The sequence below is a fragment of the Pelophylax lessonae genome (assembly GCF_965119305.1).
Source record: "Pelophylax lessonae genome assembly, chromosome: 11".
In the NCBI taxonomy this organism is placed as follows: Eukaryota; Metazoa; Chordata; class Amphibia; order Anura; family Ranidae; genus Pelophylax; species Pelophylax lessonae.
Window position 1 is genome coordinate 208,889,122 of NC_138778.1, and position 26,693 is coordinate 208,915,814.

General features: G+C 47.0%; 1 protein-coding gene across 1 annotated transcript in view; it reads right to left on the minus strand.

Moving 5' to 3' along the window:
• Nucleotides 1-26,693, minus strand: part of RTEL1 (regulator of telomere elongation helicase 1) — a 314,420-nt gene that overhangs the window by 206,916 nt on the left and 80,811 nt on the right. The window contains exons 17-18 of the mRNA XM_082271526.1: nucleotides 18,004-18,117; nucleotides 4,706-4,746 (exon numbers count right to left, since the gene is read on the minus strand). Coding sequence (XP_082127652.1) covers nucleotides 4,706-4,746; nucleotides 18,004-18,117 — 155 coding nt within the window. The remainder of the gene's footprint in view (nucleotides 1-4,705; nucleotides 4,747-18,003; nucleotides 18,118-26,693) is intronic.

Here is a 26,693-nt window from a genome sequence, read left to right on the forward strand (position 1 = left end):
GAAGCATCATACTAACAAGCCTACAATCGGCCGATCGGACGTTGGCCGACAATTTACGGCCAACAATCTGTGCGTGTGTACGGGGCTTTAGGAAACCCTGGGTAGGACCCCATCATCATGCGTCCTACTACTCCTATGCCAGGGGGGTTAGTGTGTTGGTGCGTAAATCCCTCCCATTTCATGCTCTTGATTTTAAAACAGACCCCGGGGGTAGGTATGTGCTGATTTATGCTAAAATTTACGATGTACCCTTGGTCATGGTGGGGCTTTATCTGCCTCCTCCTGCCTCTGTCCAACTGCTCTACTCGCTCATGGAGACTCTGTTACAATTTGATACTCCTAATGTTTTACTGCTGGGGGACTTCAATCTGGTGCTGTGCCCGGGCCTGGATAGACTCAGGGTTCATACACATTTTCACCAATAAAATTCCATGACTTTTCCATGACTTCACGTAAATATTCATGACCTAATGTTTCATGAAATGTCTATGTATACATGTTAAATAAGAAGAAAATCCATGTCACACCCAGCATATTTTTACTAAAATAAATGACAATCTTTGTAGTGTACAGTACCTCTGCAGTAAGGGCTCTTTCACACGGGCGGTCCGATCAGATCCGCCTGTCAGTTTTTTAGGCAGATCTGATCGGATCCTCCATGCAGCTCTATGGGGCAGCGGGTGTCAGCGGAGACACCTCCGCTGACAGCCGCTGCCATCCGCATCCGATCCTGTGCTGAAATCTGGACGGATGGAAACCCTATTTTTCCATCCATTCAGTAATCGGAGCGGAGCGGATCCGATGAGAGCGGACAAGCGGTCCGCTCTCCTCCGATCCCCCATAGAGGGCAGCGGGTGCTGAGACACCTCCCTCTCCGCTCTGAAAGCGGAGACGGAGCTGTCATCCGCCCCGCTCAGCAGGGATCGCGGATCGATCCCCGCTGAGCAACACGGATCCGCCTGCGGAGGCGGACCGTGTGAAAGAGCCCTTAGGGTTTCGTTTCTGGATACAGCGTGACTCAAAATGGTCCCTTGTTTTACAGTGGATAAGATGGAAGCACCGCTGCCGCAGCTGGGAGCCGGTGTCACTTCAGGTGCACGGGTGAAAAAGCCAGCGATCAGATTGGAAGCTGTCAAGCACGCAGCTGCAGACTGGTGCTTTGCACCTTTAGCGTGGCTAGACAGCGCTGCCTCTCCCATGTTCGAAATGTCAAACGTTTTACGACACACACTGTACATTTAGCGGACATAATACAGGAGGTGGTCAGAGGCTGCGGACATGATACAGGAGGTGGTCAGAGGCTGCGGACATGATACAGGAGGTGGTCAGAGGCTGCGGACATGATACAGGAGGTGGTCAGAGGCTGCGGACATGATACAGGAGGTGGTCAGAGGCTGCGGACATGATACAAGAGAAAGTCAGAGACTACAGACATGATAGAAGATAGAAGAGCACAGGGGAAGCAGAGAGCACTGGAGGAGCTGAAGGGCACGGGGGGGGAGGGGGGACTGGAAAGCATTGCAGGGGGGTTGGAAGGCGCGCAAAACGGTTACCGCCCCCTTCCGCATCATCATCACGTTCATGCGGCCAGCCCGCCCTCCAGTGACGCTTCCGCTGCCTCATCGGTTGATAATCTCCCGGCTGTTATTGCTGCTGCTAGTCAGTCACAGTGTCTCCAGGCAAACCACGGCCGGCCCTCCCCGCTGCCTGATTGGGTCATATCTTCAGCTGCTGCTGGCCAATGACAGCACGCGCATACCGCGGACCCGGAAGGACGCTAATACAGCGAAATGTAAATACAGTATGTGGCAATATAATTATAAAATAATTAAAATAATTAAGCATCTGCTTCCCACTCCTCCACAGTAATTTAATTCCATGACTTTTCCAAAACCTAGTGTATTTCCCAATTTTCCATGACCTTTCCAGGCCTGGAAAGTGTCATCTAAAAATTCAAAACTTTTCCAGGATTTCCATGACCGTATGAACCCTGTAGACTGTATGCCACGGGGCGGGACTCCCCAGACCTCTCCCGTTGGGCAGATACCTTTGCCCTGACGGAGGTTTGGCGGTTTCTCCATCCGACTTTACGTGTCACTCTGCCTCATATCGGGCTCGGTCTCGTATTGACATGGCATTTGCATCTATACCGCTTTTACGTTTAAAAAAGGGGGCGGAGATCCTTCCCCGCGGCATCTCGGATCATGCACCTGTCTGTTTGTCTCTGGAACTCTCTCGAGCGGCGGGACCCTGGCTTTGGCGTCTGTCTAAGTACTGGGCGCAGGACGAAAGATTGCAGGCCCAGATGGCTGATGTCATCTCTGCTCATTGGACGAGCAATGAGGGTGCTGCATTTCCTCCGGTGGTGTGGGACTCCTTCAAGGCTTGGATCAGGGGGGGGGGAATACATTTCCCGCATCTCTAATATTCAGAGGCGGGCTGTGGGTTCACTACGGGAGCTGGAGGAGAGGGCGTCTGTCCTGGAGGAGGCATAGGTCTCGGATCCGACCACGGAGAAGCATGCGGAGTTGCGACAGACACTGCGCACTCTCTCGGTGTTCCGGATGGAGGCCACTAAAAAAGATATGGTACACTCTGCTCAGCAGGTGTTTTAGCATGGAGGCAAGAATAGCAGATTGTTGGCCTGACTGACGAGGGGCCGGTCATTGACCACGCCAGTGGGCTCCGTTCGGTTGGAGGGGGGTGACCTGGTTTCGTCTCCTGACCGTGTTAACGCTCGCTTCGTGGACTACTATGAGTCTATCTACTCCTCTAGGGCTACGTACTCAAGAACTGATCTCTCTACTTACTTGGACGGGGTTTCCTTCCCTGTACTGGAGGAGTTTGCCAGAGATCGGTTGGAGGCTGTTGTCTCGCTGGAGGAGATCCAGGGGGCTATTGCTGGGCTGCAGAAGGGCAAGACGCCGGGGGCTGACGGGCTCCCTTGTGAGTTCTACTCTACTCATGAGGAGATGATCCTAGCTCCGCGCCTCTTCTCTCTGCTGTCTGACTTTGCCTCCTGGACGGTTGTGGTTCTGATTCCCAAGCCTGGCAAAGACCCCCTAGAATGTGCCTCATATCGTCCCATCTTGTTGTTGAACGTGGATGCCAAAATCTTTGCTAAGATTCTAGCCTCCTGGTTGTCCACAGTAATTGAAGATCTGGTCAATGTTGACCAAAACGGGTTTCATGCCGGGCAGGGGCAGTGACATTAATATTCGCAGACTATTTCTCAATCTGTCCATTCCTCATGATAACGCGGGCTCCCGGGTTATTGCCTCTCTGGGCGCTTAAAAGGCGTTCGACTCGGTGGAGTGGGAATATCTCTGGGAAGTTCTACGCCATTTTGGTCCTAAATTTCTTCACGGCCTACAGCTGCTGTACAGAGCTCCCAGAACATGGGTTCGTACAAATGGGGACCTGTTGGAAATGTATATTTTCAGTTGCGCCATGCCCTCCGGCCGCAGTTTAGGGAACCCCCTCTCCTCCAAGCTGATCCCATTGAACAACTCCTGGCCCCGGGGATTTGCAGAAACCTCTGTCCTCCTTGTACGCTTCCCTTCTGGGGACGGAGTCTCCTAGAGTTGAAAGACTTTGGACTATGTGGCAATCTGATCTCCCCTTCCTGGAGCAGGAGGACTGGGAGGAATGCTTAGAATTGGGTCCCAAACTGGTTATTCCGTCCCGGGATAAGCTAATTCAAGTGAAGATCCTTCATAGAGTATACTATAGCTGCATCGCATATATCCTGAGCGGGATCCTACGTGTCGCTGTCATGCTCACCTGGGTTCTTATATTCACATGTTCTGGGAATGCCCGGTGATAGCTAGCTACTGGGGGGATGTTTTTGGAGTTCTTAACAGTCGGTTGGGGCTTACCCTCCAGGTCTCCCCTGCGTTGGCCTTATTGGGCATCCATGATGATGTCCAACGCACACATCACTCTAAGCTGCTGATTTCGTACCTTCTATATTATGCAAAGAAAGATATACTTCTTAGATGGTCCTCTCCTCTCCTCCAACTCTGTCGTCCTGGCTCAAGCTGGTGGACGCAGACTTGCCCATGTATAAACTGACCTATACGAATAGGGGTTGTTCTTGGAAATATGATAAGGTGTGGGCGCCCTGGACTGCCGATTGAGTCCAGAGGCCTGCACTCTCTCCCCCTCCTCCCTTCTTCTCCCCCCTCCGCCCCCCCCTCCTTCTTTCTCCTTTGCCTGTTTTCACTCTTCTGCCCTCCCCCTCCCCTCCCTTCCCCCCTCCCCTCCTTTTTCTCCCCCCCCCCCCTCTTCTCTCCTCTGACACCAGTTGGAACGGGAATATTTGATGCTTGCTCCTTTTTTACACCATGGCATACTATGTATTATTGCTTACTTTTGTTGTATTGTCCTTGACCCTCACAGTGTGATGATTATTGTATAATATTTCTTGTATTGTTAAGTTTTTCTCAATAAAGCACTCCTTGTTTGTTAAAAAAAAAAAAATTCACCTATGATAAATTATAGACCCTTCATTTCTGCAGGGGATCAAATAATTATTTTCCCCACTGTATTTGACATGTGGTTTTGCATAAACCCAGCGTGCTTTTTTTTTGCATAAACCCAGACTGTGCACATTACTTGCTCAGATCTGAATCACCCAGGTCTGTGACAGCTTTACTTTAATACAATTAATCATATTGTTAATAAATAAATAACAGACTATTACCAATTGTCTTTCCAAGAGAGGATAAGTAATCTGTCGAAAATCTGAAAGAGAAGAAAAGCCAAAATAAACATTAATGAGATACAGTCATTGGCCTTATCACAAAGTCAGTCATCGGTCTTATCACAAAGCCAGTCATCATGGAGCCAGATGAAAACAGACACAATATGCCACATTTATCATATGGCCTAATAAGTTTAACCCCCAAAAGAATTCCTTTAAAGTGGTTATAAACCACTTAGACATGAAATATGAACAAAGCATATCCTTCTATAGTGTGAGGCACAGCTCTGAGGAAGGGGGTGCGCCTCCGAAAACGTGTCAGCTTACTAGTACACAGGAGATCGTTGGAGCATTTGAACCTTGCACCATACGACATCTTTCGGCTTACATGTTTTACACTGTACTATTGTGATTATGCATTCTATTGGTTTATTGTCTCTGAATAAAATATTTGTTGGGTAATGCCCTAGGTGTTTGCCCCTTCCCCGTTTGTTGTCTTTGTAGTTTCACATTGGATTCCCCTATCTGCGGTGGGCTGCATTTGTCAATGCATTGGGCTGTGTATGGACATGTTGCCTGTGTAGCTATTTCTCTGTGGAGGACATCTGAGCGCTGGGAGGGATTGCTTTTCTTACGTATCTCCAGCACACAGCTGTGATTGACAGCCTCAGCTCTGTTCCTGTGTGTTGTGTGAAGTGGGTATGTCCCTTCCCTTCAATCAGCTCTCAGAGCTCTCCTCATTGAGCTCTGCAGAGTGTAATTTCAGCTCTCCACCCTCTTTTTTTCTGCCATCTCAGACAAACTTTATAAATTCTGGAATTTGAACGGATGTAGAGAAGAGAAGACTGGGTATCACTTCACTGGGTATATGTAAGGGTTTGGAACCACTTTAATTTTAATCCTCTAATAGAAATATACTCTTAAGCTGCATTCGCACGTTTGTTTTCTCGCTCACATGTTTGGTACGCAATTTTCCGTGACAAACATAGGGCCTTACACTTTTAAACACTGAAATCACAAACTTTTTATTTCATAACAATGACATTTCAAGTGTTAAATCACCTTTTCAGAAAAAAAAAATGAAAAGGTAAAACACCCTACACCATTCCACCCCCAGTTCCCGCCGTACTTCCCTCCCATGAATGATGTGTTACCAGTGCTGTCAGTAAGTATGGCGGTGATGGGCAGTGGGAATGGTGCAGGGGGTTTACCTTTTCATTTTTGTTAAAAAGGTTAACGCTTTGATTTTAATAAGTAAAATTACATTCTGGTCTCAAGCACACTGGGGCTTTTGCAAATGCTTTTCTCCTGGCCTAAGTCCTGTTTTTGCAATGTGTTTGTGTGTTTAGGTCAGGGGTCTCCAAACTTTTTAAACAAAGGGCCAGTTTAGGCCAGTGGGGGCAGAAAACATCCCGGGCCATGGCATCAATGAGAATAAATATGGCATCAGGGTTGGTGGTCAATAGGAGGAGGAGTAGTGCCCCTATTAGTAGGAGGAATAGTATCCGATTATTGGTATCGGTGGAAGAAATAGTGCCTCATTGTTGGTGTCAGTGGGTGGAATAGTGCTTCATATCAGTGGGAGGAATAGGGCCCCAAGGGCCAGATAAAGGGTAGCAAAGGGCCACATCTGGCCCTTGGGCTGCAGTTAGGGTGCATCAAGCCTTGGGAGTTTATTCATTTAGTTTGCCAGATTTTATTCTAGACATTGACATGAATAAACGCATCTAGCGTTTAGGCGCGTTTTTTTCAGGCGCATTTTTTTCAGCCAAAACACTGCTCTCTTAAGCGCACAAGTGATGAGTTTTTTGTTCTGCCTCTAAACACTCCTGACTATAAACTGTGCATGAACACAGAAGCTAACATGGAGGGGAGTTTACAGGCAGGAGAAAAAAACGCTAAACTCCAGGAAAACTGGCATTTTTGAGCTAAAGTGTGCATGAGGCTGTAGAACCCCAATAAAAAAATTATGTTCTTAGCTACTCCTTCGGAGCAAAGTCTAATACCCCATATGTGACGAATATGAAGAGGCGGCGACTGTCGGAGGACGTAAGAGAAATTATGTTCTTGTTTCAGACCAAACAACACTAACAAAAATTCCAGCGCTGACACTGCAGCAATCACACTTGGCAAAGGTCCAAACTAACCAGTGGTGCTGCTGCCTAAAAGATGCTGATTCCAGCCTGAAAGTTTGCCAAAAGAGAGAAGAGCAGCGCTATCCAAAATTTAGTATTACAGATATAAGGACAGCCCATAGGAAAAAGTCATGTTTATTGTAGAGAACATTGATGAAGTAAAAGTTATGTCTATCTCAATCAATAAAAAAACAAATCAAAGCAGTATCCATCCGGGCTGTGTCCGCTGATGGTGAGAAGTGATGACCAGCAGGGCCACTGGGTGAGGAGCCCAATTACCAGGATAGGATAGGGGGAACCTCAGCCGAGCTGGACATCCAGTTGGTGGAGCCTGGGAGCAACGCCGGACCAGCCGGTGCTCAGTATGAGGTGCCTCCCGCAATGCAGAGCCGAGCGGAGCAGAAATGCCAAAACCGGAAGTGGAACCAGCTTGAACCGCATGAAAGAACAGGTTGCCATGACGCCATGTTTCGCGCGCATGCACTTTGTCAAGCCCTTGTCAAGGTCTTGACAAAGCCCACGTGCGTGAAACACGGCGTCACGGAAACCTGTTCTTTCATGCGTATCAAGCTGGTTCCACTTCCAGTTTTGCTCTGCATCGCGGGAGGCACCTCATACTGAGCACTGGCTGGTCCAGCGTTGCTCCCAGGCTCATAGTTACATAGTTTGTGAGGTCGAAAAAAAGACATCCGTCCATCCAGTTCAACCTATGATGTGTGTTTGTTTGCTGTTAACCGTACATTGTATACCCCTGTATGTTGTGGTCTTTAAGGTGCCCATCTAATAGTTTTTTGAAACTATCTATGCTCCCTGCTGATACGACTGCTTGTGGAAGAGAATTCCACATCCTTACTGGTCTGACAGTAAAGAACCCCCTACGTATTTTAAGGTTAAACCGTTTCTCCTCAAGTTTTAGGCCACGTGTCTTATTGTATTCCCTTACTCTGAAAAGTTTGTTCCTTATGCTAGGGTTGCCAGTACAGTATTTGTACATTGATATCATATCCCCCCTCAATCATCTCTTCTCCAGAGAGAATAAGTTCAGTGCTTGTAGTCTTTCCTCATAGCCGATGCCCTCCATTCCCCTAATTATTTTTGTTGCCCTTCTCTGGACTCTCTCCAGTTCCAGCACGTCCTTCCTGAGTACCGGTGCCAAGAACTGGACAGCATACTCCAGATGTGGCCGGACCAGAGTCTTGTAGAGTGGGAGAATAATCTCTTTATTTCTGGAGTGAATCCCCTTTTGTATACATGCCAGTATTCTGTTGGCTTTGCTTGCAGCGGCTTGGCATTGCATGCCACTGCCAAGCCTATTGTCTACCAGTACCCCCAGGTCCTTTTCCATCCTAGACTCCCCCAGAGGTTTCCCCCCTAGTGAGTAGCTAGCTTTCGTATTTCTGACGCCCAGGTGCATTACTTTACATTTTTCAACATTAAACCTCATCTGCCATGTAGTTGCCAACCCCATTATTTTGTTCAGATCCGCTTGTAAGTTTTCAACATCTTGCATAGAAGATATTGGCATGCTTAGTTTAGTATCATCCGCAAATACCGAGATTGTACTAGATATCCCCTCCTCTAGATCATTTATGAATAAATTAAACAGGATTGGTCCCAGGACAGAACCCTGGGGGACCCCACTTTCCACACCCGCCCAATCCGAGTACTCCCCATTAATCACCACCTTTTGCACTCTCCCCTGGAGCCAGTTCTCTATCCAGGTGCTCACCCTATGATCCATACCTACCTTCCTTAGTTTGTACAGTAAGCGTTTGTGGGGAACGGTGTCAAAGGCCTTTGCAAGGTCCAGATACACCACATCCACAGGCTTTCTTTTATCTAAATGGCAGCTCACTTCATCGTAGAAGGTTAATAGATTGGTTTGGCAAGAACGATTTTTCATGAAACCATGTTGATTACAACTAATAATACCATTTTCATTACTAAAGTCTTGTATGTGGTCCCTTAACATCCCCTCCAAAATCTTGCAGACTTCTGATGTTAGACTGACCGGCCTATAGTTACCCGGGATATATCTCGGCCCCTTTTTTAAATATTGGTACCACGTTGGCTTTTTTCCAATCAGCTGGCACCATACCCGTCTGTAGACTATCCTTAAAGATTAGGAATAATGGTCTGGCAATCACCTGGCTGAGCTCTTTAAGAACCCTCGGGTGCATGTTTATTTATGTTAAGTTTCTCTAGTTTAGTTCTAAGTCTATCTTCTGTTAGCCATGGCAGTATTTCCTGAGGTGTGTTGTTTAGTTTGGCCTTACAAGCTGGGTTAGTGTAGCCCCCCAATTCTTTTGTGAAGACTGAAGAGAATAAATTATTTAACACTTCCGCCTTTTCTCTGTCCTCTGTGGCCATATTTCCTTTGTCGTCTTTTATGGGGCCAATGTGATCTGGCCTCGCTTTCTTACTGTTTATATACTTAAAAAATTTCTTGGGGTTCTTTTTACTCTCTTCCGCTATATGTCTCTCGTGCTCTATTTTAGCCGCCTTGATTTCGTCTTTACATTTCTTATTACACTCTTTGTAATGCTTGAATGCTGCCAATGACCCCTCAGTCTTGTATTTTTTGAAGGCCTTTTCTTTAGTAATAATATGCGTTTTTATGTTGGAGTTTAGCCACCCAGGGTTTAGTTTTGCTCTTTTAAATTTATTTCCCTTTGGAATGCATCGGCCAATCCCTTTGTTAAGTATGCTCTTGAAGCACTCCCATTTTTCCTCTGTCTTTTTTGTTCCCAGGGTTCTATCCCATTTGATATTTTCTAGCAGAGAGCGCAGTTTTGGGAAATTGGCTCTTTTGAAATTCAGTGTCCTTATATTACCCTTGTGTTTCCTATTACTAGGATTAATACTGAAACTAATTGACCTATGTTCACTGTTTCCTAAGTTGCCCCGTATTTCTATATCCGTAAGCAGGTCTGTATTGTTGGTAATCAGTAGGTCAAGTACCGCGTTGTTTCTTGTGCGTTCACCATCTGACCCATAAAATGGTCCTGCAAAACATTTAGGAACTGCCGAGCCTTGGCTAAACGTGCGATTCCTTCAGCCCAGTCTATATCTGGATAATTAAAGTCCCCCATTATAATGACATTTCCCATCCTTGCTGCCAATCCTATCTGTAAAAGGAGGTCCGCCTCCCCCTCCTCCCTCTGGTTGGGGGGCCTATAGCATACGCCCAATATTACCTTCCCCATGGTGCTTTCCCTTTTAAGTTCAACCCATAGGGATTCTGCCTCGTCCATAGCTCCATTATTAATATCAACCCTCATATTTACCTGTACACTGTTCTTAATATACAGTCCTCATCAAACATCAGTAGCTCCAGCTCTCCCATCTTGTTGGCCAGGCTTCTGGCATTGGTATACAAACCTCGTAATTTTGACCGGTTGCATATATCCTCATTCAATGTTGTTTTTAGGCTGCTCTTGTGATTTTTTCCCCATACCCACCTTGGGTTTAGGAGCTCTGAACACCCTACAACTAATGTCCCCAATTGTGCCCTCTGAATCTTGCTCCCCGCTGGGTAATTCTACATCTGTACCCTCCCCCCATCACCTAGTTTAAAAGCCCCTCTAACTTTATGGCTATCCTCTCACCCAGTACGGCTGCACCCTCCCCATTTAGGTGCAATCCGTCCCTACCAAAGAGCCGGTGGCCGACTGAGAAGTCGGCCCAGTTCTCCTGGAACCCGAAACCCTCCTTACTACACCAGCTCATCAGCCACTTGTTAACTTCCCTAATCTCCGGCTGCCTCTCTGGTGTGGCTCGAGGTACAGGTAGTATTTCTGAAAATACTACCTTGGAGGTCCTACTCCTCAACTTAGCGCCTAAGTCCCTGAAATCGTTTAGGACTCTCCATCTTCCTCTGCCTAGGTCATTGGTACCCACGTGTACCATGACAGCTGGGTGATCCCCAATAATCTGTCCACCTGATCCGCGATGTGCCGAACCCGAGCGCCCGGTAAACAAACTGTTCGGCGCTCACTGTCTTTTTATTACAGATTGCACTGTCTGTCCTTCTAATGATTGAGTCCCCTACCACCAGCACCTGTCTTTCCTTTCCCTTTCTCCCGGCCTCACTTGAGGAGTTCTTCCCCTGGCAGCTAGGGGCGTCGTTTTTTGCTCCAGCAATGCTGGTCTCTGACTGGTTTCCCCAACATCACACAACGGGGCATAATTATTGGGGTGCTCCAGCCCAGGATCGGCCTCCTTGCCTTTTTCCATTCTACCCTTCCTAAATGTGACCCCTCTACTCTGCTCTGATGCCTGCACCTCCGTCTCTCCGCCCACCTCTGTGCAGGCCCCAGCCTGCACCTGACGGCTACGATCTCAGCTCTCCTTCAGTATGGACATATGTCTCAGTGTTGCCAGCTGCTTCCCTAGATTCAGGACCTGAGCTTCCAGGGAAGCAACGTGCTTACATTTTGTGCATTTGTATTCGCCCTCGATCTCATGATCAAGGAACGTATACATACCACAAGATGTACACCGAATCGCATCTCCAGACCCGCCAGTCATTGTACCTACTAATCTAATCTAATGGGGATTCAGTCATTTAAATCTGTCCTGTGTGGCTGTTTCCTAGCTTCCTAACTCTACTTTCTTACCCTCTGGTACTCCGCTACACTCACAGATACTCCCAGACACTCAGGTACTTACAGACACTCACAGTCACAGAGCACAGTCAGTCGCAGAGCTCGCAGAGCACAGTCAGACGCAGAGCACAGTCAGTCGCAGAGCACAGTCAGTCGCAGAGCAGTCAGTTGCAGAGTCGCAGAGCAGTCAGTCGCAGAGCACAGTCAGTCGCAGAGCACGCAGAGCAGTCAGTCGCAGAGCACAGTCAGTCGCAGAGCAGTCAGTCGCAGAGCACAGTCAGTCACACAGTACCCACTGATACTCAGCTACACAGTACTCACTGACTCTCAAGTACTACCCTACACCCTCAGTGGATGCCCAGCTCGGCTGGGGTTCCCCCATCCCATCCTGGTGATTGTACTACTCACCCAGTGGCCCTGCAGGTGATCACTTCTTACCATCAGCGGACACAGCCCGGATGGATACTGGTTTGATTTGTTTTTTTATTGATTGAGATATACATAACTTTTACTTCTTCAATGTTCTCTACAAGTCAGTCACTAAACATGTCTTTTTCCTATGGGCTGTCCTCATAGCATCTGTAATACTAACTTTTGGATAGCGTTGCTCTTCTCTCTCTTGTTTAAGACACCTAGAATGGCAGAGAGAAAACAAACAGAGAAAAGTCTCCTAGATTGTAAGCTCTTAAGAGCAGGGCTCTCTGATTCCTCCTGTATTGAATTGTATTGTAACTGTACGGTCTTCCCTCATGTTGTAAAACGCTGCGCAAACTGTTGGCGCTATATAAATCCTGTAAAATATTATTAATATAAGTAATTAGGGGGAAAAGAGAACGGTCATTACCAAAACCAGTGTAATACACAGCACCTAGTGCAATGGATAAAAAGGTGCAGAAAAAAATACAAAAAATACTAGTTACTATGCTGTAAATTGCTTCTAAACCTTTTAATCATTTGTCTAGGACAAGCATTATGTACGTGTGTCAAACTTTCCAAGGTCCTTATCTCCATACTTGCTCTGGTTTGGTGACTAAGAAGCCAATTCATTAGACTGATATCCTGAGAACTATCTATCTCTAAAAGGAGAGGTTAGCAATGGTAACCAACATAATTCTCTCATGACAGTGCATCAAAGGAGGAGGCGGCTGTATAATCTAGTAACGGTTGTATATGACTTTCAGGATCAATACTGTCCCGTGTAGATAAAGAAATTAATCCCTACTGTCCCTGAAACTAGCATGTGTCCAACTCATGCAAAAATCAACTACCTATGAACAGAATAAAGCCCCGTACACACGCACCGATTGTCGGCCGAACGATCGGCCGTCTTTTGTCCAGTGTTGTTGTGTTGGTAGAAATGTGCTCTAGACTGCACACGAATTTTGTCGGCCAACAACAACCAACTGCAGAAGTGATGTCATGTTCTGGTCTACTTTTCGTGTGTTTTTTCTTCTCTGAGCATGCCCAGTCTTGCTCATCTGATGTTTGTCGGCCGAAATCTGTACTGACTGACGAACAAACGGCCGTTCTGTTGTTGGCCAACAAAAATGTTATAGCATGCAGACCAGATTTTGTTCGGCCGAAAAGACGCAGTCGGTTGTCGGAAGCATCATACTAACAAGCCGACAATCGGCCGATCGGACGTTGGCCGAACATTTACGGCCGACAATCGGTACGTGTGTACGAGCCTTTAGATTCGCAAACACAAGTGGACACAGAGGAGTTGATTTACTAAAACTAGAGAGTTTGTGCAGCTGTGCATGGTTACCAATCAACTTTAGGCTCCACAATCAAAGAGTGGACGGCAGGATTTTTTTTATGCAGAAGAGACAGGTTTTAACTCTTTCGCATTAAAGCTTCCTACAGTTTTGCTTATAAGTTTACATACCCTGGCAGAATTATAATTTCTTGGCCATTTTTTCGAAAATATAAATGATAACACAAAAACTTTTCTTCCACTCATGGTAAGTGTTTGGCTGAAGCCATTTATTTCAATCCATTGTGTTTACTCTTTTAAATCATAATGACAACAGAAACTACCCAAATGACCCTGGTCAAAAGTTTACACACCCCGGTTTTTAATACTGTGTATTGCCCCCCTTAACATCAATGACAGCTTGAAGTCTTTCTGGTATTTGTGGATGAGGCTCTTTATCCTCTCAGATGGTAAAGCTGCCAATTCTTCCTGGCAAAAAGCCTCCAGTTCCTGTAAATTCTTGGGCTGTCCTGCATGAACTGCACGTTTGAGATCTCCCCAGAGTGGCTCAATGATATTGAGGTCAGGAGACTGAGATGGCCACTCCAGAACCTTCACTTTATTCTGCTGTAGCCAATGACAGGAGGACTTGGCCTTTTGTGTAGGATCATTGTCATGTTGGAATGTCCAAGTAAGTCCCATGCGCAGCTTCTGGGCTGATGAATGCAAATTTTCCTCCAGTATTTGATAACATACTGCATTCATCTTGACATCAATTCTGACAAAATTTCCTGTGCCTTTGTAGCTCACACATCCCCAAAACATCAGCAATCCACCTCCGTGTTTCACAGTAGGAATGGTGTACCTTTCATCATAGGCCTTGTTGACTCCTCTTCAAATTTAGCATTTATGGTTGTGGCCAAATAGCTACATTTTGGTCTCATCACTCCAAATGACTTTGTGACAGAAAGTTTGAGGCTTGTCTCTGTGCTCTTTGGCGTATTGTAAGCAGGATACTTTGTGGCATTGGCGTAGTAATGCCTTTCTTTTGGAGACTCGACCATGCAGTCTATCTTTCAAGTGCCTCCTTATTGTGCATCTTCAAACAGCCACACCACATGTTTTCAGAGAATCCTGTATTTCACCTGAAGAGATTTGTGGCTTTTTCTTTGCATCCCAAACAATTTTCCCGGCAGTTGTGGCTGAAATTTTAGTTGGTCTACCTGACCGTGGTTTGGTTTCAATAGAAGCCCTCATTTTCCACTTCTTGATTGGAGTTTGAACACTGCTGATTGGCATTCTCAATTCCTTGGATATCTTTTTATATCCCTTTCCTGTTTTATACAGTTCAACTACCTTTTCCCGCAGATCCTTTGACAATTCTTTTGCTTTCCCCATGACTCAGAATCCAGAAATGTCAGTGTAGCACTGGATGAAAGATGCAAGGGTCTGTCAGGAGTCCAGAAACTCATTCACCTTTCACAGATGAGGATGGTTACCTTTATTTTCCAATAGTTTTTATTAAGGTTTTACAAAAAGTAAACAAAGTGTACAACAGTGCAATGTATGCTCATAAGGCTCGGTCATATATCACAAAAATAGCTTAACAACCTCAAAAATGTAAATCAAGGCACAACTGACACAGATATAGCCGGTGTAATAAATGCGACAGAAACAGAATAATGCTAGGAATGGCAGCTCAAGTCAGGGTCAGATCAGAACCCCGAATCAGCCGCCAGGTGGATGTTATCTTTAATAGCCATTCAAACCCCTTTGTGTCAACTTGTGTGCATGTTCTCAGGCCAAAATCACCAGGGTATGTAAACTTTTGATCAGGGTAATTTGGGTAGTTTCTGTTGTCATTATATTTAAAAAGAGTAAACAAAGTCAATTGATAATAAATAGCTTCAGCCAAATACTAACCATGAGTGAAAGAAAAGTTTTTGTGTTATTCATATTCTCGGAAAAATGGCCAAGGAATCAAAAATTTTGCCAGGGTATGTAAACTTATGAGCACAACTGTACCTGCACATCCACCCCTGTACAGTAAGCTGTAGCTCACTGCACAATTTTGGCAATTCCGAATCTGTTGGAACACATGTGGGAGTGACATAATTTCAGCCCGGCCAATGACAGCACTCAAAAGGTATCAGAGGCTGGATTCAGCCCCAGTTCATACTGATGCAGTGCAAATTGGTTGTGAATTTAAAACCACTTGCCAACCGCCTAACTGTAAATGTACATCATTACTTTGAAGTTAAATACGCGGATTATGGCAGCAGCTAGCTGCCATAACCCCGGTATCTTTTTTTTTTCATTAGGCAGCCAGCTTTACAATACAAGTGATCCCAGTGATTATAGGTGGGAAGGAGAGGTGCCACAATACCACCCCCCTCGGTCACTTCCAAGCTTTACCAGAGCAGTTGGTAAGCCAGGAAACCGATCTGCTGCGGCAGGAAGTTGAGTGAGCACCGACTCTGCTCAATGCCCTTGGAGAACCGAAGCGACCTCCAACATTCACTTACGGTTACCAGGCAGATTGACAGAATTCTTTCTTTCTTAAAGTCAAAATGTCTCCCACCCCCCACCCCCCATTTTAAGGATAAATAAGGACCTGTCATCCTTTTTTCGATTACAAGGGATGTATACATTCCTTATATTAGGAATAAAAGTGATAAAAAAATAAAGGGACAGTGAAAAAAAATAAACAAAATAAGGAAAAAAAAAAAAAAAAAGTCCTCTATGCTCGCGCACAGAAGCGAAAACATATGCAAGTCTCGCCTGCATATGTAGACGGTGTTCAAACCATGCGTGTGAGGTATCGCTTTGATCACTCAAGCGAGAGCAATAAGTCTAGAGCAAGACCTTCTCTGTAACTCTAAACAGGTAACCTGTAAATTTTTTTAAAGTGTCACCATTGGAGATTTTTAAGTGTTCTAGTTTGTCGCCATTCTACAAGCGCGTGCAATTTTAAAGGCATGACATATTAGGTATCTTATTTACTCGGCGTAACATCATCTTTCACAGTCTACAAAAAAATTGGACTAACTTAACTGTTTTGTTTTATTTCCAAAAAACATTGTGTTTGAAAGACTGCTGCGCAAATACAGTGTGGCATAAAATACTGCAACAACAGCCATTTTATGCTCTAGGTCTCTGATAAATATATTAGAGCTGCACGATTAATCGTAACAGAATCGAGATCGCGATTCACTCCCCCTGACGATCTTAACATGACACTTGCTCGATTCTTTACATAGCTCTGAGGGAGCAGCTGTCAAAAAAAAAAAAAGCCTCCCGCAAAAGCCTATCAGCATTAGTCTCCCACTGAACTGTAAACACAAATGATTACATTGTATCTTTTCTTTCCCTCTGCCGAAGGAAGGAAGTTTAACCTCTTAAAGACTAAACCTTTTTCCTACACTTGTTGCTTGCAAGTTAAATCAGTTTATTTTTCCTAGAAAAGTAGTTAGAACCCCCAAACATTTATATATTTTTTTTTTTAGCAGAGACCCTGCAGAATAAAATGGTAATTGTTGTAAATTTTTCTGTCACACTGTATTTGCGCAGCAGTCTTTCAAACGCAATTAATACACTTTAATGAATAAAAAAATAAAACAAAACCGTAAAGTTATCCCAATTTTTTTTTATAATGTAAAATATGTCACACAGAGAATCGTGATCTTTATTCCAAGTAAAAAAATCGTGATTCTCATTTTGGCCAGAATAGTGCAGCTCTAATATATATATATATATATATATATATATATATATATATATATATAATGTTTGGGGGTTCTAAGTAATTTTATATCAAACAATACTGTTTATTACTTGTAAACTTCAAATGTCAGAAAAAGGCCTGGTCTTTAAGCGGTTAAAGTGGTACACGGTGCGAATTTGCATTGTGATTTTTTTTACATCGCAATGCGAATTCGATTTAGCATGTGTGGTTTCCATGCAAATTTAGTGCAAATTTGTGAGGGTAGTGATCACATCTGCAATTTTATTTTCTATAAATCCTAGCCAAAAAAAAAAAAAAAAAAGATTGCAGTAATGTCAACACTGGACTGCGATTTTAACCTGGTCCCACAGAAGTCTATGGGACTGAAATTCACACCGCACTAAACTTGCACAGGACCCTTTTTTGAACCAGATCAAATTTGCACCACATATATGTGAACAGCCTTCATTGTAAATAATGCTTTTTTTACATAACATACGAATCTATGCATTTCGGATCGCATGTGATCCGCACAGAATTCGCATAAGTGTGAACCGGGGCTTAAGGGGAGTGTAGTTCCGCTGTAGGCCTCTTTCACATGGGCGCATTGCCCGATTGCGAGTCTGTTCTGCTCAGCGGGGGAATCGATCCGCTGATCCCCGCTGAGCAGGCGGATGACAGCTCTGTCTCTGCTCTGTGTGGGGAGACGGAGCTGTCAGATCCCCGCTGTTCTCATCCAATCCAATCCTCCAGACGGTTGGAGAATAGGGTTTCCATCTGTCCGGATTTAACGGACAGTATCAGATCGGATAGCAGTGGGTGTCAGCGTATATATGTCACCGCTGACATCCGCTGCCCCATAGGGATGCATGGAGCATCCGATCGGGTCCGCCTGAAAAACTGACAGGCGGATCGGATCGCCCGTGTGAAAGGGGCCTTAGGCTTTGACAATAAAACCTAGAAGTTGATTAGTTACTATGCACAGCTGCATCAGATTCTGGGTGCACTAGATTTGTTAAATACCCCCCCCCCCCCTCCAAAGTGTATCAGAACACAAGAGGTATTAACAGGTTCTCTTTAAACAGAGGTCAAACACAGCATAGCATGGTTGCGACACAAAGACCAGGGTAACAAACCTTCTGTCATACGCAGAGCTCAGCTTAGCACCGTCAGGACCCTGAGGAACAACTCCGACCCAAATTTGGTGTTTCTCTATCACGTGTGGGTTTTCTAGAGACACTGGGAAAGGTCTGAAAGCAGAAAAAATACAGCTAAAAAGTTGTACATAACCAGCTACAAAGAGCAGGAATGTGCACATTGGTATTCATAGAGGACAGGTAACTATCAAGTCTGAAATTTGGCACACCATGTGGAATTTGGCCCCATTCCGTCATTCAGTTAATGCAAGAAAAAAAAAAATGGGGTTTTTGACTTACCGTAAAAACCATTTCTCTGATGTTCATTGACGGACACAGCTTCAGGTATTCTTAACCACTGGGTTATACTGCCCCCTACGGGAGAGAGAGAGAGACTCACCAACGTTGAATAAACAGCGGGCGCTGCCGAAGTGGACTTTGCTAGTTAATGAGCAGGTGATTGGTTGGTAGGACCCCCTAGCAAACAATCACCTGCACATTTACTAACAAAGTTACCTCCAGCAGTTCCTGCTGTTTATTTAGCGTTGGTGAGCCTCTCTATCCCGTTCTGCTTGAAACAGTTCCTCCTGCTCCGCTCTCCTCCTAATAAGGTAGGAAGGGGAGGGGTGGGGGCTTTGTATTGTAAAGGGTTCTATGGCGGGGCTGTGTAATGTAAAGGGTTCTTTTGTGGGGGTAGGGGCTGTGTAATGTAAAGGGTTCCATGGGGGGGGCTGTGTAATGTAAAGGGTATATGAGGGGGGAGGCTGTGTAATGTAAAGGGTTCTATTGGGGGCTGTGTAATGTAAAGGAGTTTATGGGGGGCTGTGTAATGTAAAGGGGCCCATGGGGGTGGGGATGTGTAATGTAAAGGGATTCCGGAGGTGTGGGGGGGTTGTGTAATGTAAAGGGGTCCAGAAGTGCGGGGGCTGTGTAATGTAAAGGGGTCCAGAGGCACAGCGGCTGTGAATTGTAAAGGGGTTCAGAGGCGCAGCAGCTGTGAATTTTAAAGGGGTTCAGATGTCCAGCGGCTGTGAATTGTGTAGGGGTTCAGAGGTGCCGCGGCTGTGAATTGTAAAGGGGTCCTGCGGTATGGGGGCTGTGTAATGTGAAGGGGTCCAGCGGTATGGGGGCTGTGTAATGTGAAGGGGTCCAGAGGTAAGGGGGCTGTGTAATGTGAAGGGATCCAGAGGTAAGGGGGCTGTGTAATGTGAAGGGACCCAGAGGTACGGGGGCTGTGTAATGTAAAGGGGTCCAGAGGTATAGGGGCTGTGTAATATAAAGGGGGTCTTCCTACATTTTACCCACAGTTATAGCTGCAGTCCTATAAATTTCTGTGAGGTTGCGCGTTTTTTTTCTGCATTTTCTGAAAGCGCACCGAAAGTCCCACATGCTGCATCTTTGCCACACTTTCAGAAAACAGGCAAATAATTTTTTTTTGGGGGGGGGGGGGGGGGAGAGTGACACTATGGTTTACTGCACCAGATGACACAAACCCTAGGTAATCCCCTGGCTATAGCCACTCAGTTTTGTTACAAGCAGTGTCAGGAGAATTACAACTCCACAGAGGGGTGGGTGCTGTGTCCGTCAATGAATAATCAGAGAAATGGATTTTACAGTAAGTCAAAAATCCCCTTATCTCTTTCGTTCATTGACTGACGCATCTTCTGGTATTGTCAACCGTTGGGACGTTCCAAAGCAGTGTTAAACATGAAGGGTGGGAAACAGCAAAAAATTCCCAAGGCTAAACATTAGCCAACCAGGCAACAGGACTCAACCAAACAACTGGAGCCCATCTTTCTCACTGGAAAAAGACAATACACCTTTAAAGAGGATCAGGCCCTCTTAAACAGCAGCCTGCAAAACCTTGCAACCAAAGGAAGCATCCGCAGTTGCCAACATATCCACTTTATAAAACTTTGTAAAAAAAGTACACCGATGACCAGGTGGCCGCCTTGCAAACCTGCGTCACTGACGCCTGATGACGAAAAGCCCAGGAGGCACTAAGCACCCTAAAAGAGTGCACTTTGACAGGGAAAGGAGAAACCTGACCCCTGATGGAATAGGCCTGGATCACCGTCTCTCTCTGATCCATCTAGAAATGGCTACAGAGGAAGCAGACAACCCTTTACGAGGTTCATCCGTGTGCACAAATAGTGAGTCTGACTTTCTAAAAAAAAAAACTCCTTAACTGCCAGGTACACCCTAATTGCCTAGACCACATCCAAGGCATGCAAGACAATTTTCTTTGGATGTTTAAGCCTGGGACACAGCGAAGGCAACACAATGTCTTCATTCAAATGAAAATCAGAGACCACCTTCAAAAGGAATGACGGACAGGGGCGAAGCCCCACCATATCCCTGTGAATCACCAGATAATGTGAACAACAGGATAGCGCTGCCAGGTCCGACACCCTGCACGCAAAGGTGATAGCTACCAAAAAGGCCACCTTCTGGGACAGCGTAAGCAGGAAAAGCTCCCGAAGATTCTCAAAAGGCTGCTGGAGAACCGAAAGTACCAAATAGAGGTCCCAAGACAGCAAAGGAGACCACACTGGAGGGACCAAGTGCCGAACACCTTGAAGAGAGGTACGCACCAGAGCTGTAGCCAAGGGTCATTGGCAATTGACCGCCAAGGCTGGCACCTGGCCCTTAATAGTACTCTGTTTAACCCCTCGTTGAAAGAAGGTCAAGATTGGAAAGTCAAGATCCAAACCACCGAAAAAAGAGCTAGGAGGCAACCCAAGGGATACACACCACGCAATATACATCTTACATGTGCAGAAGCTTAAGAGGAGGGAAGGCGTAAAGCAGTCAATACTGGCATCTTAGGGCCACCAGCGCATCTGTGGCATCCGCCAAAGGATCCAGTGACCGAGTCACGAACCTATGTACCTTTCTGTTGAGCCGGCGTCAACAGATCCACCTTGGGGGTGCCCCACCAGACACAACTGATGAAACTCTACCGGATGAAGAGACCATTCCCCCTGGTCTAATGCCTGTTGACGGACGTAATAATCTGCCTGCCAATGTTCCACTCCGGGAAAGTGAACGGCGGAGAGGGCTGGAACAAAACGTTCTGCCCACCTAAGAAATGCCGGCTTCCACCAGAGCCACTTCTTGTGCCCCCTTGGAGATTGACATAAGCCACGGTCGTGGCATTGTCAGAATGAATGCGCATTGGAACAGCCTTGTAGACGATCCATCCAATGTTCCAGGCACATGCTCGTAACTGAGGACATTGATCGGTAGTTTGGATTCTTCCAAGGTCCAGACCCCCTGAGCAGAACTTCTGCCGAGGACACCTCCCAACCCGGAAAGGCTGGCATCTGTGGTGATCACTGTCCAATACAAGGGTAGGAAGAATTTTGCCCTGTCGGAGCGCCAGGGAAGGAAGCCGACAAATGAGGGACTCTGTCGTACCCCGGCTCAGCTAGATTTGGTTGTCCAGAGACTGCGGATTCTAGTCCCATGTGATGAGAATCTCCTGTTGCAGGGACCTCGTATGGAACTGCGCAAACTGGACCGTCTCAAAGGTTGACACCATCAGGGCCAGCACCTGCATACAGGTCCGGAAGGAAGACCATCTGCTGATCAGCAGGAGACGAACTGCAACCTGCAGTGCCTGACCTTTGTCCAGAGGAAGAAATATTCTGGCTAAGGCCGAGTCCAGAGTCAGCCCCAGATGTTCCCCAGGACCGCAATCCCCCGCTGGAGTAACAATGCCAGTATCGGGGCCAACACTTTAGTGAAGACCCGGGGAGAGGAAGCGAGACCAAATGGTAATGCTCCAAACTGATAATGTTCCTCTCCCACTGCAAAGCGGGGGAAGCGTTGGTGACCCACACATATTGGAATGTGAAGGTAGGCATCTTTGAAGTCTATGGAGGCAAGAAAATCTCCCCGATACAGGGAAGCCACCACTGTGCAAATGGATTTCATCCTGAACTTCTGCACCCGCACAAAGCAGTTCAGCGCCTTGAGGTCCAGGATTGGACGCATCTTGCCCTCCTTGCAGGGGACTGTAAACTGGTTGAGTAAAACCCCTGAAAACGTTCCGCAATCAGAACCGGGACAATCACCCCTTGAAGCAAGAGATCTTGCACCGCCCCAAAAAGGGCCTGTAAGCGGACTGGGGACAGTCGAACCTTGGAAAGAAAGAACCTTTCCGGAGGGAAAGCGCGAAACCTCGACCTTATATCTGGATCGTATGACTTTGTGGACCCACTTGTCTTGTACCAGGGAAGTCCGGGAACCAGCAAAGATGTCCCCCCACCCCAGATATGGGTGAGGGAGTACCTTCATGCTGAAGGAGCCTTGTCTGCGGGTCTGGAGCAAACCACTCTCTAATTGCCAGACCAAGTTCGCTTGGATCCATCAGAGGCGACGAGGGTCCTTGCCCTTAGTAGCCTGTGGAAGAAAGGTACTCTTCCCCACCGTGGGCCCCTCATGATGTCATCCAGGGTTGCTCCAAACAGGCGATCTCCGTGAAAAGGAAGAACAGCCAGACTTTAAAAAAAAAAAAAAAAAAGTCTGGTCCGCAGACTAGCATTTTAGCCAAAGGGCATGCCGAAGGATCACTGCCAAAACAGAGAGCCGAGCCACTAGGGGAGCTGCATCCAAAGATGCAGCACAGATAAACTGCAGCCCCTGGACCAGCTGGTCCGCCAGCTTAGCAAAGGCAGGCGGGAGCTGGTCTCCCTCCGGGTCACGGCGTAAAAGCTTAGCCCACTTAGTCAGAGTTTAGGACACCAGGACAATGGTGAAAAAAATCGGCCTCAATGCTAAGCCAGCCAGGGTGAACATATTGCGGGCCACAGCCTCCGCCTTTGTTGTCAGCCGGGTCCATAAAGGCCGGAGACTCCTTAACCAGAATCGTGGTTGCTTTGTTTAACCTGGAAATCGGAGGGTCCACCACCGATGGACTTTTAGAAAAGGGACTCTTCATAGGAATATTGCCTAGCAAACCGCTTAGGGGCCCCAAGGAGACGCTTCGGTCGTCCTCAATCTTTCGTAACAATTCTGTCAAATTAGGCGGAGAAAGGGAAACACCTTTTGCCGCTCTGGGTGGTTTGTGAGTGCCAAAGGGTACCTGCGCCCCTATCGAAGTCGCAGCTGTGTCCTCCATCTTTAGAAGCTCATGTACAAATACAATCAGTGCGTCCACCAGCGCCTTTTCGTGCATGACTGCAGATGTGGAGGAATCATCCTCACTATCTGAGTATTCTCCATTAGCCACCAGGAGGACCCACAGATAAGTGTAAAATACTGCCAAGGGACACCCCCACCGCGCTGGCATCACCACCTGGTCGCCAGCTACTTTGGTATGGCTGCCATCAAAAATTAGACCGCCCCCACTGCACCACCCCTACCAAGGGAGGCGCCAAGCTGGCCGCATGGTCCAGTAGGCCACAAGCTGCGGCCCAAATTTTTGTGGAGGCCCAGCTGCAGGTGCACAGATGTTAGCCAAAAGGGCCAGCGGAGGAAAAGGGAGATGCGCAAAGGAACAGCGGGGGCTTAAGCTAACCTTGCTGGGGCTGTCCCCTCAATGAAGGTGCCCGACTCGGCCACCAACCCCAACAAGCCCCCCTTAAGAGCATGTGGGAAAAGCCAGATCATCACCTCACCCAGGGGGGGCGAGGTGATGATCTGACCACCGTAATTTCGAGGGGCTGGGGGGGAGGGAAATGTGGGTGTCCCACCTTCCCAGGGAGGAGCCCTCCAGGGGAAGAGGGGGGGACAGCTACTTACCATAACATGGAAACAGGGTGGGCGCCGCTCCGGACAGACCACTTCTCCATCGAAGGCCGGGGCCGGGTCGTATGCGCCCTCGTGAGACGTTTAACTCACAGGCCAGCCCCCGTCCAGTGGCTGACCTAGGGCAGAGCTGAGCCTGCTTGAGCGTGCTCGCTGGCCAGACTGGGGAGACCCTCTGGATTTTGTGAAAAATACCCAGTCTGTCACTCAGTCCGGCAGTTGATTGCAGATTCACAGGAACAAAATGACAAAAATAGGAAAAAATTCCATTTAAAAAGGAAAATATTGCCAGAACCGAAGATCCCAGCAAGGAACTAGGTCCTTACTCCTGACTAGGCAGGAAAAAAATCAGAGAGAGGGAGTATACCCCCTGGGACTGCCATAGATGTAGCCAGAATTTTTGTTCTGCCTAGTGTCCTACTCCTATAGGGGGCTGTATAACCCAGTGGTTAAGAATACTAGAAGCTATGTCTGTCAATGAACAAAATAGAACAGTCTGAAATTTCATGTGTTTTGCAAAGCATGGAGACAGATGAACCAATGGCATGCTGCTAAACCAGAAGCCTTCATTTATTTTGTTGGCAGAGCCATGGTATGCAATGTCAGGGGGGGTGGTGAGCAGCCATTGGCGGTGAATATTTCTGCGAACGCTTCCAACTCCGTGTCAGTGCATGTTGGAACATATCCCAAACATCTGCCAGAGGAAGGAAACTTGGCTTAGACATCAGCTGAGTGAGATCCAAGGACCATAACTACATATGATTTACATAAGTGGCTAATGAGTGCTTCTATTTAATGAGCACTTTAATATAAAGCTTTTCATTTTTTTTTTCACCAACATTCCTCACAGATGATAAATGGCTTTTTTGATTTAACAGCACCTACATTATATTACCAAGTGCATGTATTATATTTCAGTTTCCTAAAACATGACTGCACTTTAATCATGAATTCTGTATTTCTTTATATTCTCACAGACCATGAAATCTTCCAATATAACAAGCTACCTTTGCGGAGGATGATCCCTGTAAACTGTTATCTATAGGTTAATGCAGTCAACCAATGGTGCCTGCCCATATTTTCTAAGAATTGCCCTGTCTTTTCTATTGGTTAGTGATGACATTTATTCAAAAGGCTGAATGAGTGGGCACTGCCAACCAATGACTTCCGATCTTAAGGTAATATTTACATATTTGAGTTCTCTGGGGTTAGAAAAGCCATTCTCAATCTTTTCTAGCACAGAGGATCCCTTAAATTTGCCTACCGGTCTAAGGGAACCCCTGCTAATAAGGATTACATCTACAACTCATGATACATTAATGCAGTGGTTCTTAACCTTGTTGGAGGTACTGAACCCCACCAGCTTCATATGCGCATTCACCGAACCCTTCTTAATTGGAAAAATAAAATATGATTTTATGAGTCTAGTCTCGGGAGGGGCACTGCCAGAAAATAAGGTGTTGTTTACAGAACTGAATTAAACGTATCATACAAAGTAAAATGTACAGAAGTCAGTAGTATGTAGGGCAGTGTACATAGGTCAGTAGGCTGCAGGACAGCGTACAGAGGTCAGTAGGCTGTAGGGCAGCGTACAGAGGTCAGTAGGCTGTAGGGCAGCGTACAGAGGTCAGTAGGCTGTAGGGCAGCGTACAGAGGTCAGTAGGCTGTAGGGCAGCGTACAGAGGTCAGTAGGCTGTAGGGCAGCATACAGAGGTCAGTAGGCTGTAGGGCAGTGTGCAGTAGTGAGTAGTTTGTAGGGCAGTGTGCAGTAGTCAGTAGTTTGTAGGGTAGTGTACAGTGCTCAGTAGTTTGTAGGGTAGTGTACAGTGCTCAGTAGTTTGTAGGGAAGTGTAGCGAGGTCAGTAGCATGTAGGGCAGTGTATAGGGGTCAGTAGTTTTTCGGGCGGTGTAGAAAGGTCAGTAGAATGTAGGGCAGTGTACAGAGGCCAGTAGCATGTAGGGCAGTGTATACGGGTCAGTTGATTGTAGGGAAGGATAGAGTGGTCAGTAGGCTGTAGGACGGTGTACAGAGAATAGGGCAGAGGACAGGAGTTGACAGGACAGAGGATAGGACAGTGTACAGGGATCAGTAAAGCCACACACCAGGGGGGGGGTCAGGAGGGCACACACGGGGGGGGGGGGTCAGGAGGGCACACACCGGGGGATTATGAGGGCACACACCAGGGGTTGGAAGGGCATACACTGGGGGGAGGGTCAGGAGGACACACACTGTGGGGGAGGGTAGTGAGGGCACACACCAGTGGAGAGTCAGGAGGCCACACACTGGGTGTCAGAAGGGCACACATCAGTGGTTGGGAGGGCACACACTGGGGGAGCCAGGGGGGCACACACTTGGGGGGGTTGGGAAGGCATACCATGGGGTATCAGGAGGGCACACACTGGGGGGGGGGGTGGGAGGGCATACCATGGGGTGTCAGGGGGGCACACACTGGGGGGGGGGGGGGTTGGGAGGGCATACCATGGGGTGTCAGGAGGACACACACTGGGGGGGGAGGTGTTTGGAGGGCATACCATGGGGTATCAGGAGGGCACACACTGGGGGGGTTGGGAGGACATACCATGGGGTGTCAAGAGGGAACACACTGGGGGGAGGTGTTGGGAGGGCATACCATGGGGTGTCAGGGGGGGCACACACTGGGGGGGGGTTGGGAGGGCATACCATGGGGTGTCAGGAGGACACACACTGGGGGGAGGTGTTGGGAGGGCATACCATGGGGTATCAGGAGGGCACACACCAGGGGGCATTCACAATGCTTATTGAGCTAAATGAAAAGGACATGCATTTCCATTTGTCAGCTAACAGCACCTCTATGCTAAGCTGCAGTCACTCAGCAGACTTAGCATAGAGGGGCTTGCAAACTAATCCACCATGTACAGCTAGCTGAGCCTACCTCCAGGAACATTCACTTGGATCC